The 22,338-nt window shown below is 49.3% G+C and overlaps 12 protein-coding genes across 12 annotated transcripts; 7 read left to right on the top strand and 5 right to left on the bottom strand.

Moving 5' to 3' along the window:
* On the top strand, positions 1–2,292 carry FOXG_04807 (uncharacterized protein; the record flags this gene model as incomplete). Its single annotated transcript, XM_018382845.1, has 2 exons — positions 1–275; positions 333–2,292. The coding sequence occupies 2 exons, from the start codon at positions 1–3 to the stop codon at positions 2,290–2,292; spliced, it is 2,235 nt and encodes a 744-aa protein (XP_018239646.1).
* A 208-nt stretch (positions 2,293–2,500) lies between these two features.
* FOXG_18906 (uncharacterized protein) lies at positions 2,501–3,473 on the bottom strand. The gene has a single exon (XM_018399051.1). The coding sequence runs from the start codon at positions 3,228–3,230 to the stop codon at positions 2,838–2,840; it is 393 nt and encodes a 130-aa protein (XP_018239645.1). The 5' UTR covers positions 3,231–3,473; the 3' UTR covers positions 2,501–2,837.
* Positions 3,474–4,166: 693 nt separating this feature from the next.
* FOXG_04806 (uncharacterized protein) lies at positions 4,167–5,455 on the top strand. The gene is made up of 2 exons (XM_018382844.1): positions 4,167–4,947; positions 5,001–5,455. The coding sequence occupies exons 1-2, from the start codon at positions 4,203–4,205 to the stop codon at positions 5,357–5,359; spliced, it is 1,104 nt and encodes a 367-aa protein (XP_018239644.1). The 5' UTR covers positions 4,167–4,202; the 3' UTR covers positions 5,360–5,455.
* Positions 5,456–5,844: 389 nt separating this feature from the next.
* Positions 5,845–6,627, top strand: FOXG_04805 (uncharacterized protein). Its single transcript, XM_018382843.1, has 2 exons — positions 5,845–6,299; positions 6,354–6,627. The coding sequence occupies exons 1-2, from the start codon at positions 6,056–6,058 to the stop codon at positions 6,506–6,508; spliced, it is 399 nt and encodes a 132-aa protein (XP_018239643.1). The 5' UTR covers positions 5,845–6,055; the 3' UTR covers positions 6,509–6,627.
* A 62-nt stretch (positions 6,628–6,689) lies between these two features.
* FOXG_04804 (uncharacterized protein) lies at positions 6,690–8,099 on the bottom strand (the record flags this gene model as incomplete). The annotated part of the gene is made up of 3 exons (XM_018382842.1): positions 6,690–7,374; positions 7,424–7,865; positions 7,919–8,099. 3 exons carry the CDS (start codon positions 8,097–8,099, stop codon positions 6,690–6,692), a joined length of 1,308 nt encoding a protein of 435 aa, XP_018239642.1.
* Positions 8,100–8,742: 643 nt separating this feature from the next.
* FOXG_04803 (uncharacterized protein) lies at positions 8,743–11,284 on the top strand (the record flags this gene model as incomplete). Its single annotated transcript, XM_018382841.1, has 11 exons — positions 8,743–8,848; positions 8,903–8,966; positions 9,021–9,078; positions 9,129–9,315; positions 9,366–9,465; positions 9,514–9,597; positions 9,648–9,885; positions 9,935–10,108; positions 10,164–10,482; positions 10,534–11,048; positions 11,141–11,284. 11 exons carry the CDS (start codon positions 8,743–8,745, stop codon positions 11,282–11,284), a joined length of 1,989 nt encoding a protein of 662 aa, XP_018239641.1.
* Positions 11,285–12,041: 757 nt separating this feature from the next.
* Positions 12,042–15,343, top strand: FOXG_04802 (uncharacterized protein). Its single transcript, XM_018382840.1, has 3 exons — positions 12,042–12,380; positions 12,434–13,342; positions 13,395–15,343. Exons 1-3 carry the CDS (start codon positions 12,130–12,132, stop codon positions 14,389–14,391), a joined length of 2,157 nt encoding a protein of 718 aa, XP_018239640.1. The 5' UTR covers positions 12,042–12,129; the 3' UTR covers positions 14,392–15,343.
* Positions 14,977–15,991, bottom strand: FOXG_04801 (uncharacterized protein; the record flags this gene model as incomplete). Its single annotated transcript, XM_018382839.1, has 1 exon — positions 14,977–15,991. Exon 1 carries the CDS (start codon positions 15,967–15,969, stop codon positions 14,977–14,979), a length of 993 nt encoding a protein of 330 aa, XP_018239639.1. The 5' UTR covers positions 15,970–15,991.
* A 451-nt stretch (positions 15,992–16,442) lies between these two features.
* Positions 16,443–17,186, top strand: FOXG_04800 (acetoacetate decarboxylase; the record flags this gene model as incomplete). Its single annotated transcript, XM_018382838.1, has 1 exon — positions 16,443–17,186. The coding sequence occupies one exon, from the start codon at positions 16,443–16,445 to the stop codon at positions 17,184–17,186; it is 744 nt and encodes a 247-aa protein (XP_018239638.1).
* On the bottom strand, positions 17,005–19,476 carry FOXG_04799 (uncharacterized protein). The gene is made up of 4 exons (XM_018382837.1): positions 19,168–19,476; positions 18,593–19,121; positions 17,840–18,537; positions 17,005–17,775 (listed from the first exon to the last, which is right to left on the bottom strand). The coding sequence occupies exons 1-4, from the start codon at positions 19,407–19,409 to the stop codon at positions 17,310–17,312; spliced, it is 1,935 nt and encodes a 644-aa protein (XP_018239637.1). The 5' UTR covers positions 19,410–19,476; the 3' UTR covers positions 17,005–17,309.
* Positions 19,477–19,588: 112 nt separating this feature from the next.
* FOXG_04798 (3-isopropylmalate dehydrogenase) lies at positions 19,589–20,958 on the bottom strand. The gene has a single exon (XM_018382836.1). It carries the CDS (start codon positions 20,823–20,825, stop codon positions 19,677–19,679), a length of 1,149 nt encoding a protein of 382 aa, XP_018239636.1. The 5' UTR covers positions 20,826–20,958; the 3' UTR covers positions 19,589–19,676.
* A 155-nt stretch (positions 20,959–21,113) lies between these two features.
* Positions 21,114–22,081, top strand: FOXG_04797 (3-oxoacyl-[acyl-carrier protein] reductase; the record flags this gene model as incomplete). Its single annotated transcript, XM_018382835.1, has 3 exons — positions 21,114–21,771; positions 21,844–22,003; positions 22,058–22,081. Exons 1-3 carry the CDS (start codon positions 21,227–21,229, stop codon positions 22,079–22,081), a joined length of 729 nt encoding a protein of 242 aa, XP_018239635.1. The 5' UTR covers positions 21,114–21,226.
* Positions 22,082–22,338: the final 257 nt, after the last annotated feature.

Genomic DNA, 22,338 nt, shown 5'->3' with positions numbered 1-22,338 from the left:
ATGGCAACAGAAGCTCCTTTAGCACCTCGCCCTCCTCAATTGACATTGGACGAGATTCTCAACTCCAAAGTTAACTATGCTGTTGAAGACGATCCTTTAGAGGTCTGGGACAAAGGCGTCTTCCTAAACGAGCTTCTCAGACAGGGCATCGTCCTCAACACTGACAAGACTGGCGCTCTCGATGGCAAGCTTGTTGCGCGCAAGGGTCTTGAAACGGGTACCTATATGGGCACTCGCCTGGCCTTGACTGAGCTGTATAAGATTCTCGAAGAAGCGTAAGCAACACGTCCCTATCTTGACCGTTTTCAAAGTCGCTAACTGATATTGACTAGCGCTGCCTCTCATTTTGACACCCAGGGATTTGAGCCCATCTTCCCCGTCAAGCGTGATCTCGCTCTCAAGCAGAACACCTACCAATGGAGCGACCCCAGCGATTGTTATCCTCCCCATCTGAACACCCTTCCTCAGGATGAGCAACAAAGCCTGGATGGCGCCCCTAGAAAAGACGGCGTCGGTCAGATCTTCAACGAGACCGAGAGGAACTTCGTCATCAAGATTGCTTCCATGTTTTCCTTCATAATCCCCAAGGAACTCTCATCTACCGATGGTCCCTACGTCGGACCAACTCTTGCAGACGTTGAGAAGTGGAGCAAGGACAACCAACCAAAGGCCGAATCTGCCGATGACCAGAGTGCGAAGCCCAATGGTGCTGTTGTTAATGGCGTCAAGCAAAGCCAGAACGCAGACATCATGAAAGGCAGAAACATGGGCGAACACGCTGATTGGTATTCTGACGCCAAATTTGCGCAACAGCACTTCAGCGGTGTTAACCCATCGACCATCGAGACTGCTCCTGCTGAGAAGATCAAGGCTTACATTGCCGAGGCAGAGAAGCAAGGTCTTGACGCGGTGAAGAAGTTGCTCGAGGAAGGCAAGGATCTTTTGATTCAGGATTATTCCTACTTCCGCGAGGCCACTAGCGTCAAGGACGACGAAGAGTTCTGTAACACGATTAAGAACCCTGATCCTGCTGGGCAGCCTAGCTATCGGTACGCAGCGGCGTCGGTGATTATTTTCCAGCTCCACGAGGACGGCCGGCTTCACCCATTGGCCATCACTCTTGACTACAAGGGCTCTCTCGATAACTCAGTCACCATCTTCAACCAGAGATTGAACCCTGATGATGAGGGCAAGATCGCTGAGAAGGACGACTGGCCGTGGAGATACGCCAAGACCGTTGCCCAAACAGCTGACTGGGCACGACACGAGGTTGCTACCCACCTCGTCGACACGCATATGATCGAGGAGGCCATCATCGTCGCCACCAACCGCACCATTCCCGAGCGTCACATCCTCTACGAGATCCTCAGCCCTCATTGGTTCCGAACGCTCGCTCTCAACGACGCTGCGCGCAAGCTTCTCGTTCCCCTCGTCATTGCTCGCATCTCCGGTTTTGGCTCTGGGCCTAAACCTGATCCCAAGGTCGGCGCTTTCGGACTGGTTAACTGGTCGTACAAGAACTTCAACTTCCAGGATAAGTACATTCCCAACGATCTCAAGAAGCGAGGCTTTGACATTGAGGGTGAGATGGGTGATAAGTACCGCAACTATCCTTATGCTACTGATATGTACCTCCTCTGGGGTATCATCCGGGAATTCGTCAAGTCTGTTCTTGAGACGAAGTATACCTCGGATGATGTCGTTGCTAAGGAAGCTTGTATTGCCGACTGGTGCAAGGAGATTCAGACCAGTGGCCAGATCCCTACCTTCCCAACCATCACCACCGTTGATCAGCTCATCGACGCTGTAACCATGTGCATTCACACAGCATCACCCCAGCACACAGCTGTCAACTATCTCCAGGACTACTACTACAGCTTCGTTCCATCCAAGCCTCCAGCGCTCTGCACACCTCTACCCAAGAGCCTCCAGGACCTTCAGGGCTACACCGAGCAGCATCTCACCGACGCTCTCCCTATCGGTACCAAGGATGCCAAGTGGAAGGACTGGCTTCTCGCTGCCCAACTGCCCGAGCTCTTGAGCTTCAAGGTTGAGGACCGATACAACCTCATCACCTACGCCAAGTCCTTGTACAATGTTAACAAGGACCGCACCGTTACTGAGAACAAGGAGTTGAACTCGGAGGCTATCAAGGATGCGGCTGAGATTTTCTATAGTCGACTTAAGAATGCGGGTTTGGCGTTTGACTATATCTCTGCGATACAGACTCCGGGTTCTATTGAGTATCCTGTGCTTCAGCCAGAGGTTACCGCGGTTTCTATCTTGATTTAGGGAACGTCATGTGGAGCTTAAGTCTGGGGTTGCACAATTTACACTCAGTTTTCAGTAGCATAGTAATTCATCTGTTATCAAGAAGTAATTTCTATTGAATGCATATATTGTGCCTGGTGATTCTTTAACTACACTTAGCGTCAAAGAAGTGACTTTCGGTCCTCAGGCCGCTGGAAGACCGCGACAGACGCCGCTCCGCAACACCGACCTGTCATTCACCTTGGAGAAGTAATAAGATTCTGCCACCGTATGCTAAAGTTGAGGGGTAGAAAGAACCTTACACCCGAGCACAAAGAAACGAACACATCTCAATACATATGAGCGATATGATTCATAACCATCGCTGCTGCTTAAAGTATAACTTTATGGTCAGCGAACCTTCATTTCTGATGACGATCTGTACACAATATCATTATATCATGCTTACACCGTCTTTCGACCCCATTCACAGGACATTCATGACGACTGCTCTTCATCAGTGACGCGTTCGATTGTCTGAGAAGGTGCCCGAGTCCATGCCCAAAGCATTTCCCCTCTTCTTGACGTTACTTTGCTGACGCCTTCTTCGCGTTGACGACCGAGGCAAAGCGCTGCCAACATCCAATCCCCTCAACCCAGCAGCTCAGGACCCATTTCCACCAAAGTAATCCCCATCTGGGAACGCGATGTGGCATCAACCTTGTACGATCAAATGCCACGGCCTCGATGGTGTGTATCACGACAAGTGGCGGAACCCCTGTCTTGACAATCCAGCGAAACGTGTCTGCGCTGCCCGGCGAGATATTGTCGAGAGTTTGCCAGATCGAGTTGTGTTCAGATATCAAGGTGACGCCAGCTAAGCATAAATACGAAAATACTGCGCCGCCAAAGACGAGGGCGGTGATGCCGCGTGGTCTCGCATATTCGGTGATTTGTACTGGCGAGGTGCGAGTAGACATGGTAACGGAGCCAGGGTGCAGATTCGGCGAAATTGGCGGGAAGGGGAGACTTGACGGGAGACGAGTTTTGGTGGTAGTGAGAAGATACTGCTGAAATCGTAGGACAGCGATTACTCTCTTTTAAATCTGCATAATTAAGAATTTCACAGCCTTGTTAGTTTAAGCTTGCGAGCCGCTAGGCACATAACTGCACATCATTATACCGAGGTAAATGCTAATATTCTGAATTTATACTAGCTTGCGAGTGGATAGCTGAAAAGGCATCGTTGTGCGGGTGCCCTAGGCGCCAATGCCCACTGCATTCTGGCGTTAAAATGGTGACAGCTTCGCGAATGTGTAACGACCAGGTAATTGTACCAAATCGAGCTTAAGAATGGTGTCTAAGAGGCGAAATACCTCCGTACTCTGCAATAAGATAGCTGAAACAAGGGTGATCCATCCTCGTGAGCCACTGGCTCCGGATAGGGGAAAGCAGGCCAACATACGGTCGGTAGGCTGGATTCGGATAATAGATTTCCCGACGCGATTTGTGGCGACGGGTGGATGGCAGAGTAGGGTTATGGAGTGCTATTACAAATTAGGTATAGCTGTACTACTATTATTAGCAAGAGCTGGCACCCACATTTTCATGTCGAACAAGTCTCGTGAATCTCGTCAGAATAAATCAAGTTCCAAAAACATAAGAGTAATGAAAGGCAATATGACTCAACGTAGCACCAGAAATACAAGGCGCAAGTTACCGGCAGATAATCATAACTTAAAGCAACACGAAAAATAATCTGATAACTAGTAAACCAATAACCATAGTCATCAACGTCATTAAATTTGAGACTCCTACCGGGTAGCATCCTGAAAAGACATGCACGTGATTAATGCGGGAGGCCTTCCATTTAAGAAAGGTTAAAATTGTGCCCAAGGCGGGGAAACCAATCTCCAAGATTCCATGACCGTAAGCTAGCTCAGATGACTTGAATGTCCAAAGTCATAATGAAGAAAGCACTGCTTGAGCTTGATCCGCAGGCAGATGCCCTGTTGATTTTACAGTGTCCGAATTTGCAGCAGATTCATGAGCCAATAGAACAAGAAATATCAGCGGAAAAAAAGGCCGTCGAGATCAACTCGTCTCAAAAACAACAAGCCGATGCTATGAAGCCACCGGCGACCAAGGATGAAATGGCATCGCTACAACCATACCTGCAAGATGGCCATCCGAACCATATTGAATTTCGCGTCTCTGCCAAGCATCTCTGTCTCGCATCGCCAGTCTTCAGAAAGATGATCCAAGGGGAATACCAGGAGTCAAAACCTAATAATAAAGGAATGTTGGAAATCAAAGCATCCGACTGGAATGCTGAAGCCTTCCTCACAGTGCTTGATATTATACACAGCCATCACGACAGCGTACCAGGCAACCTACCAATGGATGCCATAGCGCAAGTTGGGGTCATTGTCGACTATTATGACTGCCGGGAGGTTGTACAGATATTCTTCGAATCCTGGCGACAATCGATAACATACTTTTCAGGATACTCATTCTGGCCCTTTCACGAAAACGTTATCGACGATGCAGGTTATTTTGGCCACGATGAGACAATTGTGTTGTTCCTCGCGAGGACTTTTGCACATACACCAGGCTTCAAGGGACTAACAAGATTCGCAATACTCAATACGTTTGGACTTATCGAAACATGTCTGCCGATTCCAGCTCAAATCCTCGGTGAGTTCATTGCTGGCTTCGATAAATAGATGCAAATAACCAACATGACGCAGAAAAGATAAATCATATGCGCTGCGAGCTCATAGATGAGCTGTTTTCCCAATTGTACAGCTTGCAAGAAGACCTTGTTGTAGGACGCGTTGGCTGCACTCTAGAATGCTCTTGCAGACTTCTTGGATATCTCATGAAACAAATGCGGGAGAGGAATCTTCCAATGGAAAAGCCCAGTGAGCCTTTTCCAGGTTACAGTGTTGTTTCTGTAGTGAAGCTCATTCGTGGCATCAAGACTCCTAACTGGCGCACCCACAAGAGTCTCGATCCCTGTAAGCTCGAGAAGAGCTTGGGCCTGTATCAGAACGGGAAAGACCTAGGCATTGCTGTGCCAGGTCTAGACCTAGAAGACTTCCAGTAATGGGGTCTCGTATCTTATAATAATAGATTGGCTGGAAACATTTTGCAAAGCGGCTAAAAACAAGAGAATAGCCAGAATTGTTGGTCTTACAAGGAGATACTTCAGATCTGTCAGGAGATCTAGCTCCTTACCCGTTTTGATAAACGCTGACCCCTGCATGCATGCTTAAAGGGGCTTAGTGCATATAGCCAGTTATGACTTCTCTGACGTCGGAGGAAGCGAGATGTCGGGATTAAACCCAAAGCGGCTACTACCGGGCCAAGGCCAGGGGTAGGTAGCAAGAGATGGATGTAACCGTTTCACTGTTTGCAGCCGTTTCATTGGTCTCAACCTGAACACCAGGCGTTGTTCGTCTCATCCAATCTCAGTACGCCCTCCCTAGCCTCACGAGAATATGCGGTATGCCATGGTAGAAGTCTTGAGACGATGGCTTGGCAAGGGAATACTACGCCGCACGCGTTTTGGATAGCGCTAAAGAGGCATCGCAGGAGGTCTTTTGCCTCACGGGAAAAGTATAAATCCAAGCTTCGGGTCGTCGGTCTTTGGATCTTCAGTTCTCACTCAACAATCTCATTTTAATCACTACTTTCAATTCTTTTCCGCTGGTCGGTTAATCCACTTCACATCCTATATCTTCTTCATCACAATCAGTCGCCAGAAACCAACCAAAAAAAAACCTTTCTTCAACAATCCAAAATGCAGTTCTCTATCACCGCCATTGTTCTCGGTCTCGCTGCCTTTGCCTCCGCCGGCATCGTCGACACTGAGGGTGTGCGCAACGCCCCTCGCAGTGCTGTCCTGGTCACCCGTCAAAATGGTCAGAACGGCGGCCGACCTGTCCCCAGCGGTGAATGCTGTGTCGCCAACACCAGCCTGAAGCAGGACGCTTGCACTGCTTCCAATGGCCAAGCCGGTCGCTGTGTTCCCGGTGGTAACAACTGTAAGTAGCGGCAGTGAAAGAAATTGTATAATATGTCGCTGACAATAGTCATAGGTGGTGGCCGACTTAGCTGCGTTGCACAGGCAAACCTGCAATGTGATGCCAACGTCATTGAGCGCGGAAAGGATCTTTGCCGTGCCAAGGCTGCTAATGGTCTATTTGATGGTGGTAACATCATCCAGAACCTTAGCCAGGCTAAGGTCAACTAAGGGAGAGCATGAGGTGGAAGAACAATAGTTAGAGGGGGTTCTGGCGTTGAGGACCGATGTATGAAGGAGTTATGGGATCTGAAATGGATCTATTATAAAAGAAATTATTATTTGGCCAAAACGGTATCTTAATTTGCGCTGTGATTAAAGGCATATGCTTGGCTACATTTTGATCTTCATCTCAAAGAAACAACCAGCTTTCGTCTTGCTCCCAGATAAATCTCAACCAACTGTATTTATCCTTACTATCATCTTGTCCCCGCTCCCAAATTCTCCCAAGCATCCCTGTAGCAGTCTTGACATTGTAGCAGCATGAGGATACCCAGATATTGTGCATAATGTTCTTGACTTCTTCCCTCGTACGCAAATCTTGAGCTTCAGCGCCCAGAACAAAAGCAGGCCATACCAGGCTTTTGATATGGAAGTCGCTTGCTGGTATCTGAGACATGTGTAATATGCCAAGTTTTGAGATTCTAGAAATATCCAACTCAGGTAATGGCGGTTGGCCAAGTGTTTCCCTGATGGCGTGATAGGCGTAGATGCTGACCGCTGCTTTGTATGCGTGGGCGAGATGATGTCTTGACTCATGATGCTGAGGATCTGGAAAGTCATGCGCCCAGGATCGCGGCGAGAAATTGTTCAAGCCATCGAGAATTGAAGTGACGGTTTCGTCCGCGTGGCTGGAATGATCCGATACAGTACGTAGCGTATTCATGACGCGCAGTAAGGAGAGGAGGTCTGCCGGACAACCGATCCATGTCTGTTGCTCGGATCTCCGAAGTGTGTCTAGTAAGCCAGTGTCCAAAGGCATTGGTGCCACAGGTAGTGACTGTGACGGAACAAGGGTACTGCCGAGTATACCGAACCTAAAACTGTCAGTTCGGTAATTTTCTTCATTGGCGGCAGGTATCTTACGTCGTGCAAGCAGTATCAAAATACTGCATCCACTTTTCTGAATTATCTATCACAAACCTTTTCCGAATTCGGATGAGCTCTTCAGCTCCCCGTAGGTGATACTTCCAACCTCGACCGCCGAACTCCACTACATCAAGATTGACAAACAGCAACACTGCGGCGATGACTGCATCGGTGTTAATCTCAGGTTGAACTTGTAGCTCATGCTTGAGATATCTTAACGCCTTCTGTTTGTTGAAAAGTGCTATACGCAGCACCTCACTATGATCTGGCTGCAGCTGGACCTGACTAATGTCAAGTCGGTGCGCTATGTGGAAGGCTGAGATGGAGATCATTATATGGGATAAAGCCTGACTGGATGGCATTAAAAGCATAAGAGAAAGAAAAGGATTGAAGGGCGAGTTGTTGTATACGACACACTCTTTGGAGAGCTCTTGGTGAACTGGAGTATTGTTGGTGAGTGACTGAACGAAAAGGCCCTCAGATGAGACTCACAGTAGCGGATGTAGTCATGGTAGCTTCTGGGTATGTTTTGTAGGCTTGGGTCTACTAACGGCGACCCAGCGACGGGGAAGTTCGTGCAGAGCTCAATATCAGATATGTCCTTATGATCATGGGCATTATCCGTGATCGTGTCAAAAGTGGCCTTTCCCATCATCTTTCCTCTAGAGGCCATACTGTTGGTCCATACAATCTTTTCCTTTCGCCCATAACCTGCGCATGGTAGCAACAGGGATGCACAGCGATGACACTTGGGAAGCAGCCTGTCGCATCTGACCCGCCTTTGTCGACAGGTCTTACACGAATTAGGTGCAAAAAGTTCGTCTTGCATCGCAAGTGGAGTTAATGTCTGTTTCATTTTCCTTTCATGAAATCGAGGCTCTATGGACTTGGGCCCGACAAAATTCGAACTGTTGAACATATTGATTGAAGATGAGGTGATTGACGTTAAACCGGATCTGGAAGTCCGGACGCGAACCCTGTCGACCCGCGCTCCGATTCAATTCCGGGGCAGGATATCAACCAGTTAAGTCTTTGCAAATATTGTGTGGCGGACTAGTGCTTTGTTTTTGATAGATAAGCTCAATGTCTTTTATACTGTTGATTGCTTGCCTGAACGACACTTGGAGATTGAGCAACGTCACCCCTTCTCAGGTTTCACATATTAGTTGTACAAGCGCGCGATTTCGCCATCGCCGCTGATCCTGAGTAATTGGCCATGTCCTGTACTCCAGGGATATGCATAAAAGGTCCATTAGACCCGTGGTGAGGATCTCAAGTCCTAGCATTCATGTTGCCTCTTTGACACAATAGCCAACATGGATCTCTACTATCGCTCAGACAAACCTTCTGTAGTCCCCTCACCTCTGCCCCAATCTGTTGGATATGGCGTCGTGGTTGCTGCTGGTTTGGCATTTGCCTTTGGTGAGTTTCCCGCTGATGTTAGAATTAGAAGTGAAGAGGGCTAACTATGAATAGGCATGATGGGCTTGACCGCGATCCTTAAGAAGACTTTGAACGAAGACAATTCCAAAGTGGAAACGTAGGCAGCTTGGGCACCCTCTTGACTTTACACATACTGACGATAGAATCCTAGTTTCATGGTTGCCAACAGAACGGTACGAACCGGTCTAGTCGCGTCTGCTGTCGTTTCGGTACGCCACTCTCACTGTCTATACGCCAAGATATACTGATCGTACTACAGTCATGGCTATGGAGTACCGCCCTGTTGAGTTGCGTTCTAGTAACTTACAGCTACGGAATTAGCGGTGCCTTCTGGTATGGCGCTGGATGTTCGACTGTTATTGTCTTCTTTGGCTACCTGGGAACCGTCTGCAAAGGACGTGTCCCTGAAGCCCATACCATTCTTGAGGTCATTCGCATCCGATATGGTGAGTCGCTGCTGTTTTCAAATATCAGTCTGTCGTACTAAATCTTGTAGGGACCGTGGCTCATTTGAGCTTCACATTCTTGGCTATTGTTAATAATCTGCTCAATACAATCAACATGATCCTAGGCGCATCGGCGGCAATATCCTTCTTGTAGGACCATTTACTCTATGGGTTGGGTGCACCGCTGACATTTTGCAGAACAGGAATGCACATCATGGCATCGACCTTCTTGCTTCCTTTGGGTGTCGTCCTCTACACACTCGTTGGTGGTATAAAGGCAACGTACGTATGCTGATCAAAACTCTCTAAGTTATTACTGACTTCAAGGGCAGGTTCCTTACTGACTACATCCATACTTTCGCGATCCTTATTCTCAGCTGCTGGTTGACAGCCAAGGTGATAACATCGGAATCTGTCGGTTCAATCGGACGTCTTTACGATCTCGTCGTCGCCGCTCAGTCGAACCATGTCGTTGAAGGCAACTATGAGGGTTCTCTACTCACCATGACTTCCCAACAGGGTATTTACTTCGCTATCATCCTCCTCACCTCCAATTTCGGTGCTGTTGTTGTATGTAATACTTTCCGTCGTGATTCGTGCGCAGGTCTAACATAGCCAGATGGATACGGGATACTTCCTCAAAGCATTCGCTGCTTCGCCGAGCGCCGTTGTCCCAGGCTATGTGCTGGGTGGTATCTCTTACTTCAGCATACCTCCTTGGTCGCTCGGTACTATTGTGGGGATGGCTTCACTGGGACTCGAAGCTCTTCCAATCTTCCCTACGTATCCACGGGTAAGCAATGTCGCCAGCGGCAATGATTGGAGACTGGATGCTAACTCGACGATAGCTCATGACGGGTGCTGAGGTTACGAACGGCCTTGCTCTTCCTTACGTCGCTGTTGCTGTCGCTGGCAAGGGAGGTGCCGTCGCCGTTTTGCTCATGACTTTCATGGCTGTCACCTCAACTTTGTCAGCACAAATTCTTGCCGTCTCTTCCATCCTTACGTTCGACATATACCGCGTATACTTCAATCAGGAGGCTTCCAACAAGCAGGTGATTCGATGGGGACATATTGGAGTTGTCGTCTTTGGCGTTGTAGCTGCGGCCTTCACTGCCATGTTCCATTACATCGGAGTCGACATGGGCTGGACACTCTACATGCTCGGTAAGAGACCCCGTCGCGTTAAATCCATTGTTTACTAACGGCTTTCAACAGGAATTCTTACGTGTCCCGGCGTTATTCCGCTAATATTCACCATACTCTGGCGCAAGCAGACTAAGTTCGCCGCTATTAGCTCCGCATTCCTAGGAATGGCGACGGGCCTCGGAGTCTGGCTCGGCTCCGCATACGCCTTTTCCGGAGAAGTAACGGTCGCGTCTACGGGAGGGACCCTACCCTGTATGTACGGCACCGTTGCATCTTTATTCAGTCCTTTGCTGTACAGTGTTGTGATTACGTATATACGACCTGATAATTATGACTGGAGCCATTTCAAGGAACAAAGGCTAGCTGTTGAGTCTGATGATAGCTCCAGTGGATCAGAAAGTTCTCAGGGTAAAGGCACTGAACAGGTTACGACAACGGAAACGGCATCAAATCAAACTTTTGATGACAATAATCAGCATCGATGGACTAAATATGCTCTGTGGTGGGCTATCGCTACGTTTCTTGGACACTGGGTATTATGGCCACTACCAATGTACGCGGCGAAATTTATTTTCAGTCAAGAGGTACGCTTATTGTTCCCTACCCTGCAGTCATTTCTCCTATACTTCCTCTCTATTACGTCACATAGACATGTTTCTAATTGCTATTCTTACAGTTATTCACTGCATGGATTGTCGTGTCTCTGATCTGGCTCTGGTGGACTCTCATCATGGTCGGTTTCTACCCGATCTGGAACGGTCGTGATCAGATAGCCGCGGTTACACGAAGCATTTGGAGGTCCCAAAAGTCTCAGTCATGATTCATCAACATTTTCCAAGCAGGCTGGTCTACAATCGACTGAAGATACTCGATGTTATGGATGTGGAGTACTGCAGCAAAAGCTCCAGAGCACAAAAACAACAAATCGCCGGGAACGTATTTGAGTCATTCAATCCACATAACAATAAAATTGTTTACTCATAAAATACCTCATTTCTTCACATAATCAATGGCATGCCAAGCAAAAGCCCCGAATATGGCGTAGCTGAGCCTCCCTTTGCACTATCGATTCCCTACAACTCCACTTTATGGATCAGATCAAGCTTTTAGTCAAGCTTTGGGGCGAAACATTTCTGACAGATGCAGACTAACTCCCAATAGTTGCATTCCAAAAATTGAAATACCAGATTAACGTGACAGTGCCATCCACTTAGGGCAGCAAATCAGGAGTAGTTCCAGGGGCTCATGGTTGAACGGCAACGCTATAACGTTAGCGCCACCCGTGCCCGTTATTCAATGACATTCCCTTGCATATTTCAGATTCCAATAGCCTGGAACCAGGAACGCTTTTTATGGATGCTTTCATTGGGGGAGAGCAATGATAGGCGGAATATCGGTACTGAAGATGTCTTAACTTACTAGTCGTTACTATTGGATACTCGGCGAACCAGCCGAAGAGGAATGTTCTAATGCAAGGTACGCTGTTCTAGACTTGCTACACTAACCCAAACAACACATCAAATGCCATTGTCGTATACAATGGATCCCAAAGCTATTTTCTATATATACTGGTCGAAGTTGACGACTCTTTTGTTTATTCATCATCACTCACTCACTCATTCATTCGTTCTTTAGTCATTCTTTAACATAGTCACTCGTTTCACTATGCGTTTGTCTTCAGGTCTTCTCGTGGCTTGCGCCTCGGGCGCTTTCGCCCACAACTTCAAGAGGTTCACCAACAGCAGCACTTCTGCTTTTGAGTCCAGCACTACTCTTCCCACCAGCCTCGACACCACCACCGCTGCAGCTCCCAGCTCCACCACCGCCCCCGGTGCCTCTCAGTCCGTTGATCTTGGATCTGCCACCCTTGGCCGGGGTTCAAGCTTCGTCACTGGTCCCAATGGCGAGACCATCGTGTAAGTATACCTCTAGATCCTGGGCACAGGACACCTTCTGATAGTGTTTTTAGTCGCATGTCTGCCGGAGCCAACGGCATTGCTCAGTTCAGCGCTTCTCCAGGAATTACCAAGTTCGCAGTGGGGGCCGAGATCCAGATCCGCTTCAATATCAAGGTCAGTGCCGTGATCGAGGGTCGCAAGCGTGCTTTCGAGGGCTGCACTCTCGATGTCAACCTCGATGGCGAGACCATCTACTCCGAGCCTCTTGCCGACACCAACGGCGCCGCCGTTGAGCAGGCCAGTAACCCTACTACTCTCAACTCCGAGAAGCCCAACATTCAGTTCCTCCAGTCTTGTGGCTCTGAGCCCCTCCAGCTTGACGTTTCCGATCTTGCTGTTGCTGCTGCCACTGATGGTGGCTCTACTGGTCTTCCCACTGGTGCTGCTACCGAGACTGCTACCGAGACTGGCACTGAGGTCGCTACTGGCACCAACTCTGAGGGCGCTACCACCAACTCTGAGGGTGAGACTGTGATCCCCACTGGCACTGAGACTGGCTCTGCTATCGCTACTGGTACCAACTCTGAGGGTGCTACCACCAACTCCGAGGGCGAGACCGTCATCCCCACTGAGACTGCCATCGAGACCAACAGTGCTGGCTTTACCACCAACTCTGAGGGTGAGACTGTCTTCCCTACTGGTACTCAGACTGGCGCTGCTACCAACAGCGAGGGTGCTACTACCAACTCCGAGGGCGAGACTGTTATTCCTACTGCTACCGGCACTGAGGCGTCTGCTTCTGCCTCTGCTACTTCCCCCGCTGGCTTCCCCGGTTCCGTTGGTGTCTTCACCCTCTTCGGCTGTGTCGGTTCTTCTGCTGGTTTCCCTACTTTCGAGCTTGCTGAGACCAACGCTCAGATGGATCTTGAGCGCTGTGCTTCTCTCTGCACTGGCCGTGCCTACTTTGGTGTTTACGATACGTGAGTCTCATTCCGTCCCACCTGCTACTATACACCATACTAACCTTTTTAGTGCTTGCTACTGTGGTGATGAGGTTGATGCCGACAACACCAGCCGTGTTGATATTGACCAGTGTGATATCCAGTGCCCTGGCGACCGTGACAACTTCTGTGGTGGTGACACCCGCCGCAACCGTCTCCAGGCCCGTCAAGCTGTTGCCGCTGGCCGTCTTCTGACCGTCTACGTCTCTGCTATCGGTGCCGGTGCCACTGTCACTGACTCTGTTACCGAGACCGTTACCGATCAGACCACTCTCGTCACCACCTACACCACCGCTGTCGCCGGCCCTCAGACCACCACCACCGAGACCGTCACCGCCGTCCAGGTCTGCTTCAACGGAAAGTGCTACACCCAGACTTCTGACCGTACCGTCTTCATCTTCATTGAGGTCAACGGCAGCGACTGTGACAACGAGTGGGTTTTCATCACCGAGGAGTGCTCTTGCCAGGGCGGTCTCCAATACGTCCCCAAGTTCTGCTCCGGTGGAAGCTGTGCCGGCGAGAAGGTTTATAAGACACAGGAGTGCCACGACTGGTGGAACCATGAGACTTTCTATGTCGCTGCTGATTGCGAGGTCTGCAAGAAGGGAGAGGTTATGTACAAGCCTTGGGAGAACTCTTGGGGTACCCCTGATAACTGCAAGGCTGAGATGGTTCCTGTCTGCAACGGTGCCAAGTGCCCTGCTGTCAAGGTACCTACTCACGGTTACACTCACCCTGTTTACAACGGCACCTACACCAACACTACCTCTCACGGTGGTGCCCCTCACTGCTCCGGCCCCAACTGCCCCGGCTCCAAGGTTGTCCCTCACTGCAGCGGACCTAACTGCCCAGGCGCCCAGGCCACTGGTTCTCAGGGCAGTGGCTCTAACTGCAACGGTGCTGACTGCCACGGTGCCACCGGCAGCGGCCCCAAGCCCACCACTGTCCCCGTTGTCATCAACGGTGCCGGCAAGCAGGCCGTTGGTGCTGCTACCCTCTTCGCTGCTCTCTTTGCGGCCCTTCTCTAGATGCTAGCATCTCCTCTTCTTCTTTCTGGAGCCTTTTAGAATAATGACCTTCTAGTCGAGCTATTAATTAGACCTTCATTTTGCATGCTTCAATCTTGGTATTCCCCTCGTGACTACTGAAGTTTTCGCCTTTGTAGACGGTTAGTGTAGCTTGGCCACTAAACTCAATCTGTGGGACTGTCCAATTTCACTTGTGTGACTATTGAATAGTGGCGCAGCTGAACCCAAACAATGTGCTGTCAGCGTTAACAGAGTTGGGAAGTATCACCGAGGCATTTGTCGCTATTGAGACTACTACCTCATCTCGGCACATTGACACAACCGACTTATAGCACCACGACAATTGCGGAGCCTAAGGTACCGCGGCGGTCAATGGCCCGACTACTGGGCTCGCTGTTACCACTACTACAGCACAGAGATTTCTGCAATCAATCCCCCAATCCTACTTGTTCCACAAAGCTCATTCCCATGGTTGCAGGTGGTCAAGGGAACTTTTAATCTCCTCAGCTTGTCTATACTGTTTTCTATAAAGAGTCGTTTATTTCGGATGATATAGAGACTAGTCAATCATGCCAACCTTCACAATCAACTTATAGCCTTGCTTGGGTCCGTCCAAACTCGACCTGTCACAGTTCCCTCTGCCAGCCGCTTGATAGTCTCTGGTATTTCCTCAAAAGCAACCTCCGTAAGCTCAGGCTTAATAGCACCCTCGGCCAGAAGTGTCAGAACATCCTTCAAGTCCTGCATTGACGCGCCGATGGATCCAACGATAGTTACCCCCTTTAGAATGTATCCCGAACCCGTATTTGATGGAATCGTGACGTCCGACGACGCAAGACCAACAGTGACGACTTTGCCACCTGGTTTCACAGCCTTGATCGCAGTTGAAGTGGTTGTAGAGTGGCCGACAAAGTCAACAATAACATCAAATGCTATATCAGTATTGGTTGCATCATCAAGTGACGTGAAACAATCCTTCGCCCCGTAGCTCTTTGCTTGACCAAACTTGGCCTCATTAACATCGAAACCATACACGGTAGATCCTTTTAGACAGGCAAATTGAAGTCCATGCATGCCCAGTCCACCGAGTCCAACGACGCCCACCGTCAAGCCAGGCCGAGCGCTGCCCTCTCCCACGACAGCGTGATAAGAAGTCGCCAACGCATCTGTCGCAACGGCAGCTTGTGCGAAAGAAATACCCTCAGGGATTTTAACGAGAATCTTCTGTGGCGCGACGACATATTGGCCATAGCCGCCATCGAAACTCAACCCGACGTAGGCGCCGCTGACGCGTTCAGATACAGGGTGCATTAGGAGCGCGAGGGTGACGGCGTCTCCGATCTGAAAGCCAGAAACATTTCGACCGAGGTTCTTAATCATCCCCGCGACTTCGTGGCCGAGCACAATTGGCTTCTTGGCGATGTAGTCGTCTCCATGGCCGCTGACGATGTGGCAATCTGAGTGGCAGATTCCTGCAGCCTTGACCTCAATGAGAACGCTGTCATCATCCGGCTCTGGGACGGGCAGGTCTTTCAGTTGAAGACTGTCGGTGGGATTCTCGTAGGAAAAGGCTTTCATGATCAATGGTACTGAATGAAACAGGTTGGAAGTGTCTGGTTCGTCAGGTAACTCGACATAAAGGGGACTTTAAATAATGATCAGTGCAGAATCTGTCTCTGAGACAGATCTCATTTCAAGACATCGTGCATAGTATGTGAGGGCTAGTTTTCTTACATCTGATTGGTCCCAAGCTGGTGAGTTGGCGATCCGCGGAGTACCGGACATGTCTGCAACTTGGAGATCGACTACTGTGGAGCGTCAACTTCCGGGGAGTACCGGACATACGAGACACGGCATTTGCACGGGCCCGGACTCGGAGTCACATACCAACCCGAGCACGATGCCGCATACATCTTCGATGTGAGACTGTAATTAATCAGGAACATGATATAAAACGGCCAATCTGCCCATTGTACTCAAAAGAAGATCAATAAGCAAACACTTTAAGAAACAACCCCATTACTCAATTCTTTCAACTCTACTCATCCATCATGGTTTTCGGATCACTCTCCGTGCAGGACGACAAGGCCATTCCTGTGTTCGCACCACCATACGTCTCCCAAGAACCATTCTTCTTTAGCGGCATGACTATTATCGCCATCTCGTATCGCGTTCAAGCCTCACAGATCCAACACCTTGTGCCCCAGGAACTCGAACTAGAAGACCAACCAATCATGACTTCCTTGTTTATTCACTATGGCACTTCTACCGCGGGTGAATACAACGAATACGTCCACACCGTGCGAGTCAAGTACAACAACGAGACATACGACTATTCCATAGTCCTCGTTCTCGATAATGACAGCGCCATTTTCGCTGGAAGGGAAATCTTCGGATATCCCAAGATCTTTGGAAGGGTTAATTTTCATCCATCAGCTGGGTCGAGAGTCACCATGGGAAACGTGGAGCGTCCTGCAGGAAGGTCTCTCGTCGAGTTTGAGTTTGCGCCAAAAGCGCCTCTTGATATGTCACCAGGAGAAGCGACTCCTCCCAAGGTGTTGAATCTGCGCGTTATCCCGAGTACAGACCCAGCTACGCCTGCGTCGAGGGAGTTTGTGGCTGTTGATATGCAGTTTGAATTTAGTGAGAGGTGGAGTGGAGAGGGAAGTCTCAAGTTTAACAAAGGATTTGCGTCGACTCCGTGGGCTAATCTGGAGGTTGTTTCGTATGTTGGGTCTTGGATGGGGAAGAGCAAGGCGGTTCTTAATAACAAGGTTGAGCGCTTCCCTCTCTGATAACTGAACACCTTGTCGTCCAACTGGAGTCATTGTGTAGTCTGTCCATAATTGTTTCACCTATATCAAGTGCCGCATGTGCCCTGTTCCTTCATATAGATTCCGTCCGATAAATTGCAGCTCTTACAAAAATGAGTGTTCAACAGACGACATTACCGCTTCCAAGACATCCGCACAACGCCCAGCCGTAGCCGCCTCATCCTCCCAGTACCGAATCTTCTTAACCAATCCCTTAACACCGCCACGCCAATCCATATCATGAACAGCATGCACTCTCCCAGACTTGACTATTGCCATGATACAGAGAGCGGATGTTGTTGATGTCCTGAAATGATAATACGTTATATGGTTTCGATAATGCAGGTATCCAACTGTAATAGCGAGAAAATGACAAGAAAGGCCTTTCTCAACGAAGGGACTGATCTCATCCTGCTCTCTTTCACTCATGGTGGAATGAGCGGCATGGTATAGAAATGGCCGATAAATGAGACATTTAAGTTCCAAAATTCTAGCGTAGAGTAGCAGAGCTAGTTTGTTGGTAGGTAGCGCACCCATGGTGATTTGAGCCATGAGAGGCATCGTTTGGGCCCTAATGCATGTTAGTGTCAGGATATAGCACCGAAATATGATGGATAGAAACGAGGGAGGCTCACCAGTTGTCTAACTGATCTTCGATCTGTGACACAGCCGAGATAAGTGATGATATGCTGAGAGATCTTGAAGTCCCCCAGCCTTTTCCGTCGCGATACAGCAAATTGAACGCACGGTTATTAAACCTCCTGAGCGTTATTTCAGTAAGGTAATAGTACCAACTCTCCTCTTGAACACGACCAAGATCATCCTCAGGACTATCCCCTGGCGGTGGAAATATCGTTGTTGTTTGCCGAGGGGGACAAGCGTCTATCTCGGGAGGCATGGGCAACTCGGAGCCAGCATCATAGAGATCTTTCAGAACGCTTTGAGGGAGATGTAAGTCAAGACCAAGCTCGACCTGAGATTTGAGACCACTCCAGTAAAAGCTTTGAGCTAGCCGCCGTAGCTGTAATGAGTTCTCTCGCGGCTGGTACTTCCAGTAGATGAAAAAGATGTTGGCAGCATGTTCGAATTGAGACCATGCGCGTAGAGGCGTGAGAGTGAACATGTAGTATACTCCGGCGAAGAAGTGACACTGAGCAGCCAGAAGACTTTGATTAAGTAGACCTAGTCTCTGTCTGGCAAGCTCGAAGTATGCCCTTGCTGTTTCCAACTCCTCACTCTGTGATTCGAGTGAGGATCCTGTTGATGTCTCTGCCGGCGAAGTCACCATGGCATCGTAAGGTTTGGCTATGCAGCCCAAGGCACATGCTATCAGCTAGGACTTGTGTAAGTATAAAGTCAGTGGCCCAAGTGATGTGCATCTAACGTACCACGATACAAGACTCTCCATCCCATGTGACACCAGTTTCTGAAATGCGCAAACTATCAGAGTTAATGGTATCGACGTCAAGAATCGGATTAATAGGGTGAACGTGTTGTAGGAACTGACGGACCAGTCTCGGTATGTCCTTTTCATCAACTGTGATACGCCTCAATCTAGCATTGGACACCGAGGGACTACCTGTTCCATTATTCATAAAGGCATGATCACCATTGGCTTTCGTATCTGGAAGAGCGTCGAGAATATGGGTTGGCGCGACGCTTCCTGCCAGAATAGGCCAGGATAGGACAGATTCGACACTCAATATTGCGGTAGGGGCGGTGAGATCGTCAGAGCTCAATTCCTGGCCATCTGAGAAGGCGTCAAAACCTTCTGTAATGCGTGAGACTGGGCCTGGCGGCAATGCGGTATTTTTGACGGCTGTCTCAACACTCGTCTTGATTAGGCCTGGAATATCTTCAACGCTCTCCAGGACTTGGTTGAGACGTTCCAGGATGGCAATACTAGCAGGGTCAAATCTGCAACTGTCAGTCAGCGGAATACGAGCAGCCACGGGCTACGCACGATGAATGATCCCCTTCAGACCCCTCATAGACACAAGTTGACTGCGATGCGATGCATGATCCACAAACAGGTCTAACATTGTTGCACTTGACCTTCTTTACGCGACATATTCGACACGCTGCGATGGCCCGCTTGCGGGAGTATGTTACGTCAGGTCTCTGGCGGTCAATCCGGCGTCGCTTTGGTCTCGCAGCATCACCCGTTTGTTCTGCCTCCTGTTGACGCAGCTTTGATCCAGCCATCGAAGTTATTGGCGACTTGAGAATTTCTGTCAGCGGGGCTTGGTAACAATTGTGATCTTTGAATTTGAATGCCCAGAATTGAGTTGGGTGTACTGGCCCCAAAATTGTTGATAAGTATCATGGGACCGTGGTCCGTGCCTCGGCATTTGATCTGATGTGCCTAGTACGAGTCACAATTATTCGGGTTCAGGTTTACGCTTATTTATTTGATAACGTAGCTGTTATAAAGTCTCCAATGGTTTCGTGGTTGTCCTGTTAAAAATCGTGCTAATTCTTCAACAAATTCTTCAGAACCTCACAAACCGCATCTCCAACCTCACTACACTTTGCACTTCCCCCGAGGTCCTTAGTCCTAATCTCCAACCCACCACCCTCCTTTGTATCCAGGACCTTTGCAACCGACTGCTCAATCGCATCGGCCTCTTTCTCCAGCAAAAATGAGTATCGCAACATCATCGCCAAACTCAATATTTGCGCCACCGGATTGGCGAGGTTCTTGCCCGAGATATCAGGCGCACTGCCATGAACGGGTTCATAGATCCCCTTGCAGGATCCTTCACCTGGAACGCCAGCGAGACTTGCGCTGGGAAGAACACCGAGAGTGCCTGTGATGCCACCGGAGATGTCGGAGAGCACGTCGCCGAACGTGTTGTCGGTATGGATTACGCTGTTGTTGAAGCGCTTCGGATCCAGAACCATCAACATGGCGAGACTATCAGCGAGTTGATGGCGGAGATCAATGTCGGTGAGTTCCTTGTTGAAAATATCTGTAGTTGCACGCCTCCAGAGACGACCACTTGCAAGGACATTGGCTTTGTCTGCGCTCCAAACAACAGGTTTGCTCCCATCATTCGCCTTCTCACTGCTCGCGTGCAAGATCCTCGCAACAGCTGCACTCACACGAGCCAATCTTTCAACCTCAGGTCGTGAATAGATCCAAAGATCAGAAGCTTCATCTTCACTCTCTTCCTTCTTGCCAAAGTAAGCACCGCCGCAATTCTCTCGAACAACGATGAACTTTGTCCCGGCTACAAGCTCAGCCTTGATGGGTGAGGCGCTGACTAGCGATGGAACGAGAATCTCGCAGGGACGCAAGTTGGCAAACGCATCGAGACGTTGACGCAGCTTCAAGAGTCCTGACTCGGGAGTTGGTTCGGCGCCTGCCCATTCTGGACCACCGATGCTGCCGAAGAGAACGGCGTCGCTGGCTAGGGCTTTTTCGAGGACAGCGTCTGTGACGGGAGTGCCGTGCTTGTCGATACTGCATCCGCCGACGATGTCTGTGTCTCGCTCGAAGCGGATATCTGGGCGACTTGCTTCGATTATTTTCAGAACTTTGAGGGCCTCAGCCATAATTTCAGGACCGACATGGTCACCGGGCAGAATGAGCACGCGAAATACTTTGTTTTCCGACATAATGGAGGTTAACGTGATGAGTGAATGGTGAGATAGTGAGAGGTTCAGAAGAGGACTGGAGTCTACAAGATAATGGAAACCAGTCTAGTATTTGTTCTGCCGATCTCGGAACACAGATTATGCCCGTTGGTGGTTAATGCCGATGCTGAATGTGATGATGGATGCAGCCAAGACTTTTTTATTCCTGTGACTGCTAAATTACCCCGCACTCCCACTAGTTCTGGGCCCCGTATTCATTGGTTTCCTTTTCTGGAAGGGAGTGAAACGGAGTCTACCACCCAAGTCACTAAAACGTGAGGAAGACGAACCAAACCACATAAAACACAGACCAAGCGAAATAGCACTCTCCTTCTCACTCAATCTACACACTCAACTCTTATCAAGATCTCATATACATCAACATGTCAGGCCGTCTCCAAGGAAAGACCGCAATCGTCACAGGCGGCGCATCAGGCTTCGGCAAAGGCATCGCCACAAAATTCATCTCCGAAGGCGCCAACGTCATAATCACCGACCTCAACGAACAACAAGGCCAAGCCGTCGCCCAAGAACTATCCTGCGCTTTCACCCGCGCCGACGTCACCAACCCCGATGACTGGCGTCGCGTTCTCGAGTTTGCTATTGAGAAGTACAAACAGCTCGATATTGTCGTCAATAATGCTGGCGCTGCGTACTCCAAGAAACCAACTGAGGAGGTCACGCCTAAGGACTTTGATCTTGTGATGAATGTCAATGTCAAGAGCGTTTATTACTCTACTAATGTCCTGGTGCCGTACTTTTTGAAGGAGGGGAGGCCGGGGTGTTTTATTCAGGTTGCGAGTACGGCGGGTATTAGGCCTAGGCCTGAGTTGACGTGGTATAATGCCTCGAAAGCAGCTGTTATCAATGCTACCAAGACGATGGCTGTTGAGTATGGACCCAAGCAGATTCGGTCAACTATCGAGAGGTCGCTGCCGACATTCGATACGAAGCCAAAATGCACTTGAAGATCGTTTCGAGACCTTGGCTGACCTTAAAGGACACATCTGTTTATTGGCAAGCCGGATACCGAGGAGAACAGAAAGGGCTTCGTCTCAACGATCCCAATGGGCAGACCTTCGACACCCAGCGACATCGCCAATGCTTGTTGCTACTTGGCTAGTGATGAAGCCTCTTTCATTACTGGTGTCGATTTGGAGGTATGACCACCATTTATGGAATACGATACACTGATACTAACATAAATATTGTAGGTTGATGGAGGTCGCTGCGTATAAGCTTAGGAACAGGGACATGGCAGTCTATCACTATTTTACTAGTAGTAACAAAATTAAAAAGAGTATTATCAATTGTATTTCTCATCGTCTTAAAGGATTTTCGCGCTCTTGACCAGGTTCCCATCGAATTGCACTTCTGAAGCCATATTCAGTGATTTGCTGGCTGGTTCTTCATACTCCGTGGGACACAGCGATTTCGAGAATAACTAACTCCGCGATTGTCAGCTCAAGCTGCACGCATCTCGCGATTAGATTCC

The sequence above is a fragment of the Fusarium oxysporum genome, chromosome 7, assembly GCF_000149955.1.
Source record: "Fusarium oxysporum f. sp. lycopersici 4287 chromosome 7, whole genome shotgun sequence".
Taxonomy (NCBI): Eukaryota; Fungi; Ascomycota; class Sordariomycetes; order Hypocreales; family Nectriaceae; genus Fusarium; species Fusarium oxysporum.
Note: the sequence above shows the minus strand (reverse complement) of the source record. Positions and strands in the feature narration are given on the sequence as shown.

Coding starts and splice junctions, on each gene's coding strand:
- FOXG_04798 (XM_018382836.1), bottom strand. CDS start 20,825: ATGTCGGAAAACAAAGTATTTCGCGTGCTCATTCTGCCCGGTGACCAT.
- FOXG_04805 (XM_018382843.1), top strand. CDS start 6,056: ATGCAGTTCTCTATCACCGCCATTGTTCTCGGTCTCGCTGCCTTTGCC. Junction 6,300..6,353: donor TGTTCCCGGTGGTAACAACT/GTAAGTAGCGGC, acceptor CAATAGTCATAG/GTGGTGGCCGACTTAGCTGC.
- FOXG_18906 (XM_018399051.1), bottom strand. CDS start 3,230: ATGTCTACTCGCACCTCGCCAGTACAAATCACCGAATATGCGAGACCA.
- FOXG_04806 (XM_018382844.1), top strand. CDS start 4,203: ATGTCCAAAGTCATAATGAAGAAAGCACTGCTTGAGCTTGATCCGCAG. Junction 4,948..5,000: donor GATTCCAGCTCAAATCCTCG/GTGAGTTCATTG, acceptor AACATGACGCAG/AAAAGATAAATCATATGCGC.
- FOXG_04799 (XM_018382837.1), bottom strand. CDS start 19,409: ATGGCTGGATCAAAGCTGCGTCAACAGGAGGCAGAACAAACGGGTGAT. Junction 19,122..19,167: donor TCTGAAGGGGATCATTCATC/GTGCGTAGCCCG, acceptor TGACAGTTGCAG/ATTTGACCCTGCTAGTATTG. Junction 18,538..18,592: donor ATGGAGAGTCTTGTATCGTG/GTACGTTAGATG, acceptor CACAAGTCCTAG/CTGATAGCATGTGCCTTGGG.
- FOXG_04802 (XM_018382840.1), top strand. CDS start 12,130: ATGCGTTTGTCTTCAGGTCTTCTCGTGGCTTGCGCCTCGGGCGCTTTC. Junction 12,381..12,433: donor CCCAATGGCGAGACCATCGT/GTAAGTATACCT, acceptor TAGTGTTTTTAG/TCGCATGTCTGCCGGAGCCA. Junction 13,343..13,394: donor TACTTTGGTGTTTACGATAC/GTGAGTCTCATT, acceptor TAACCTTTTTAG/TGCTTGCTACTGTGGTGATG.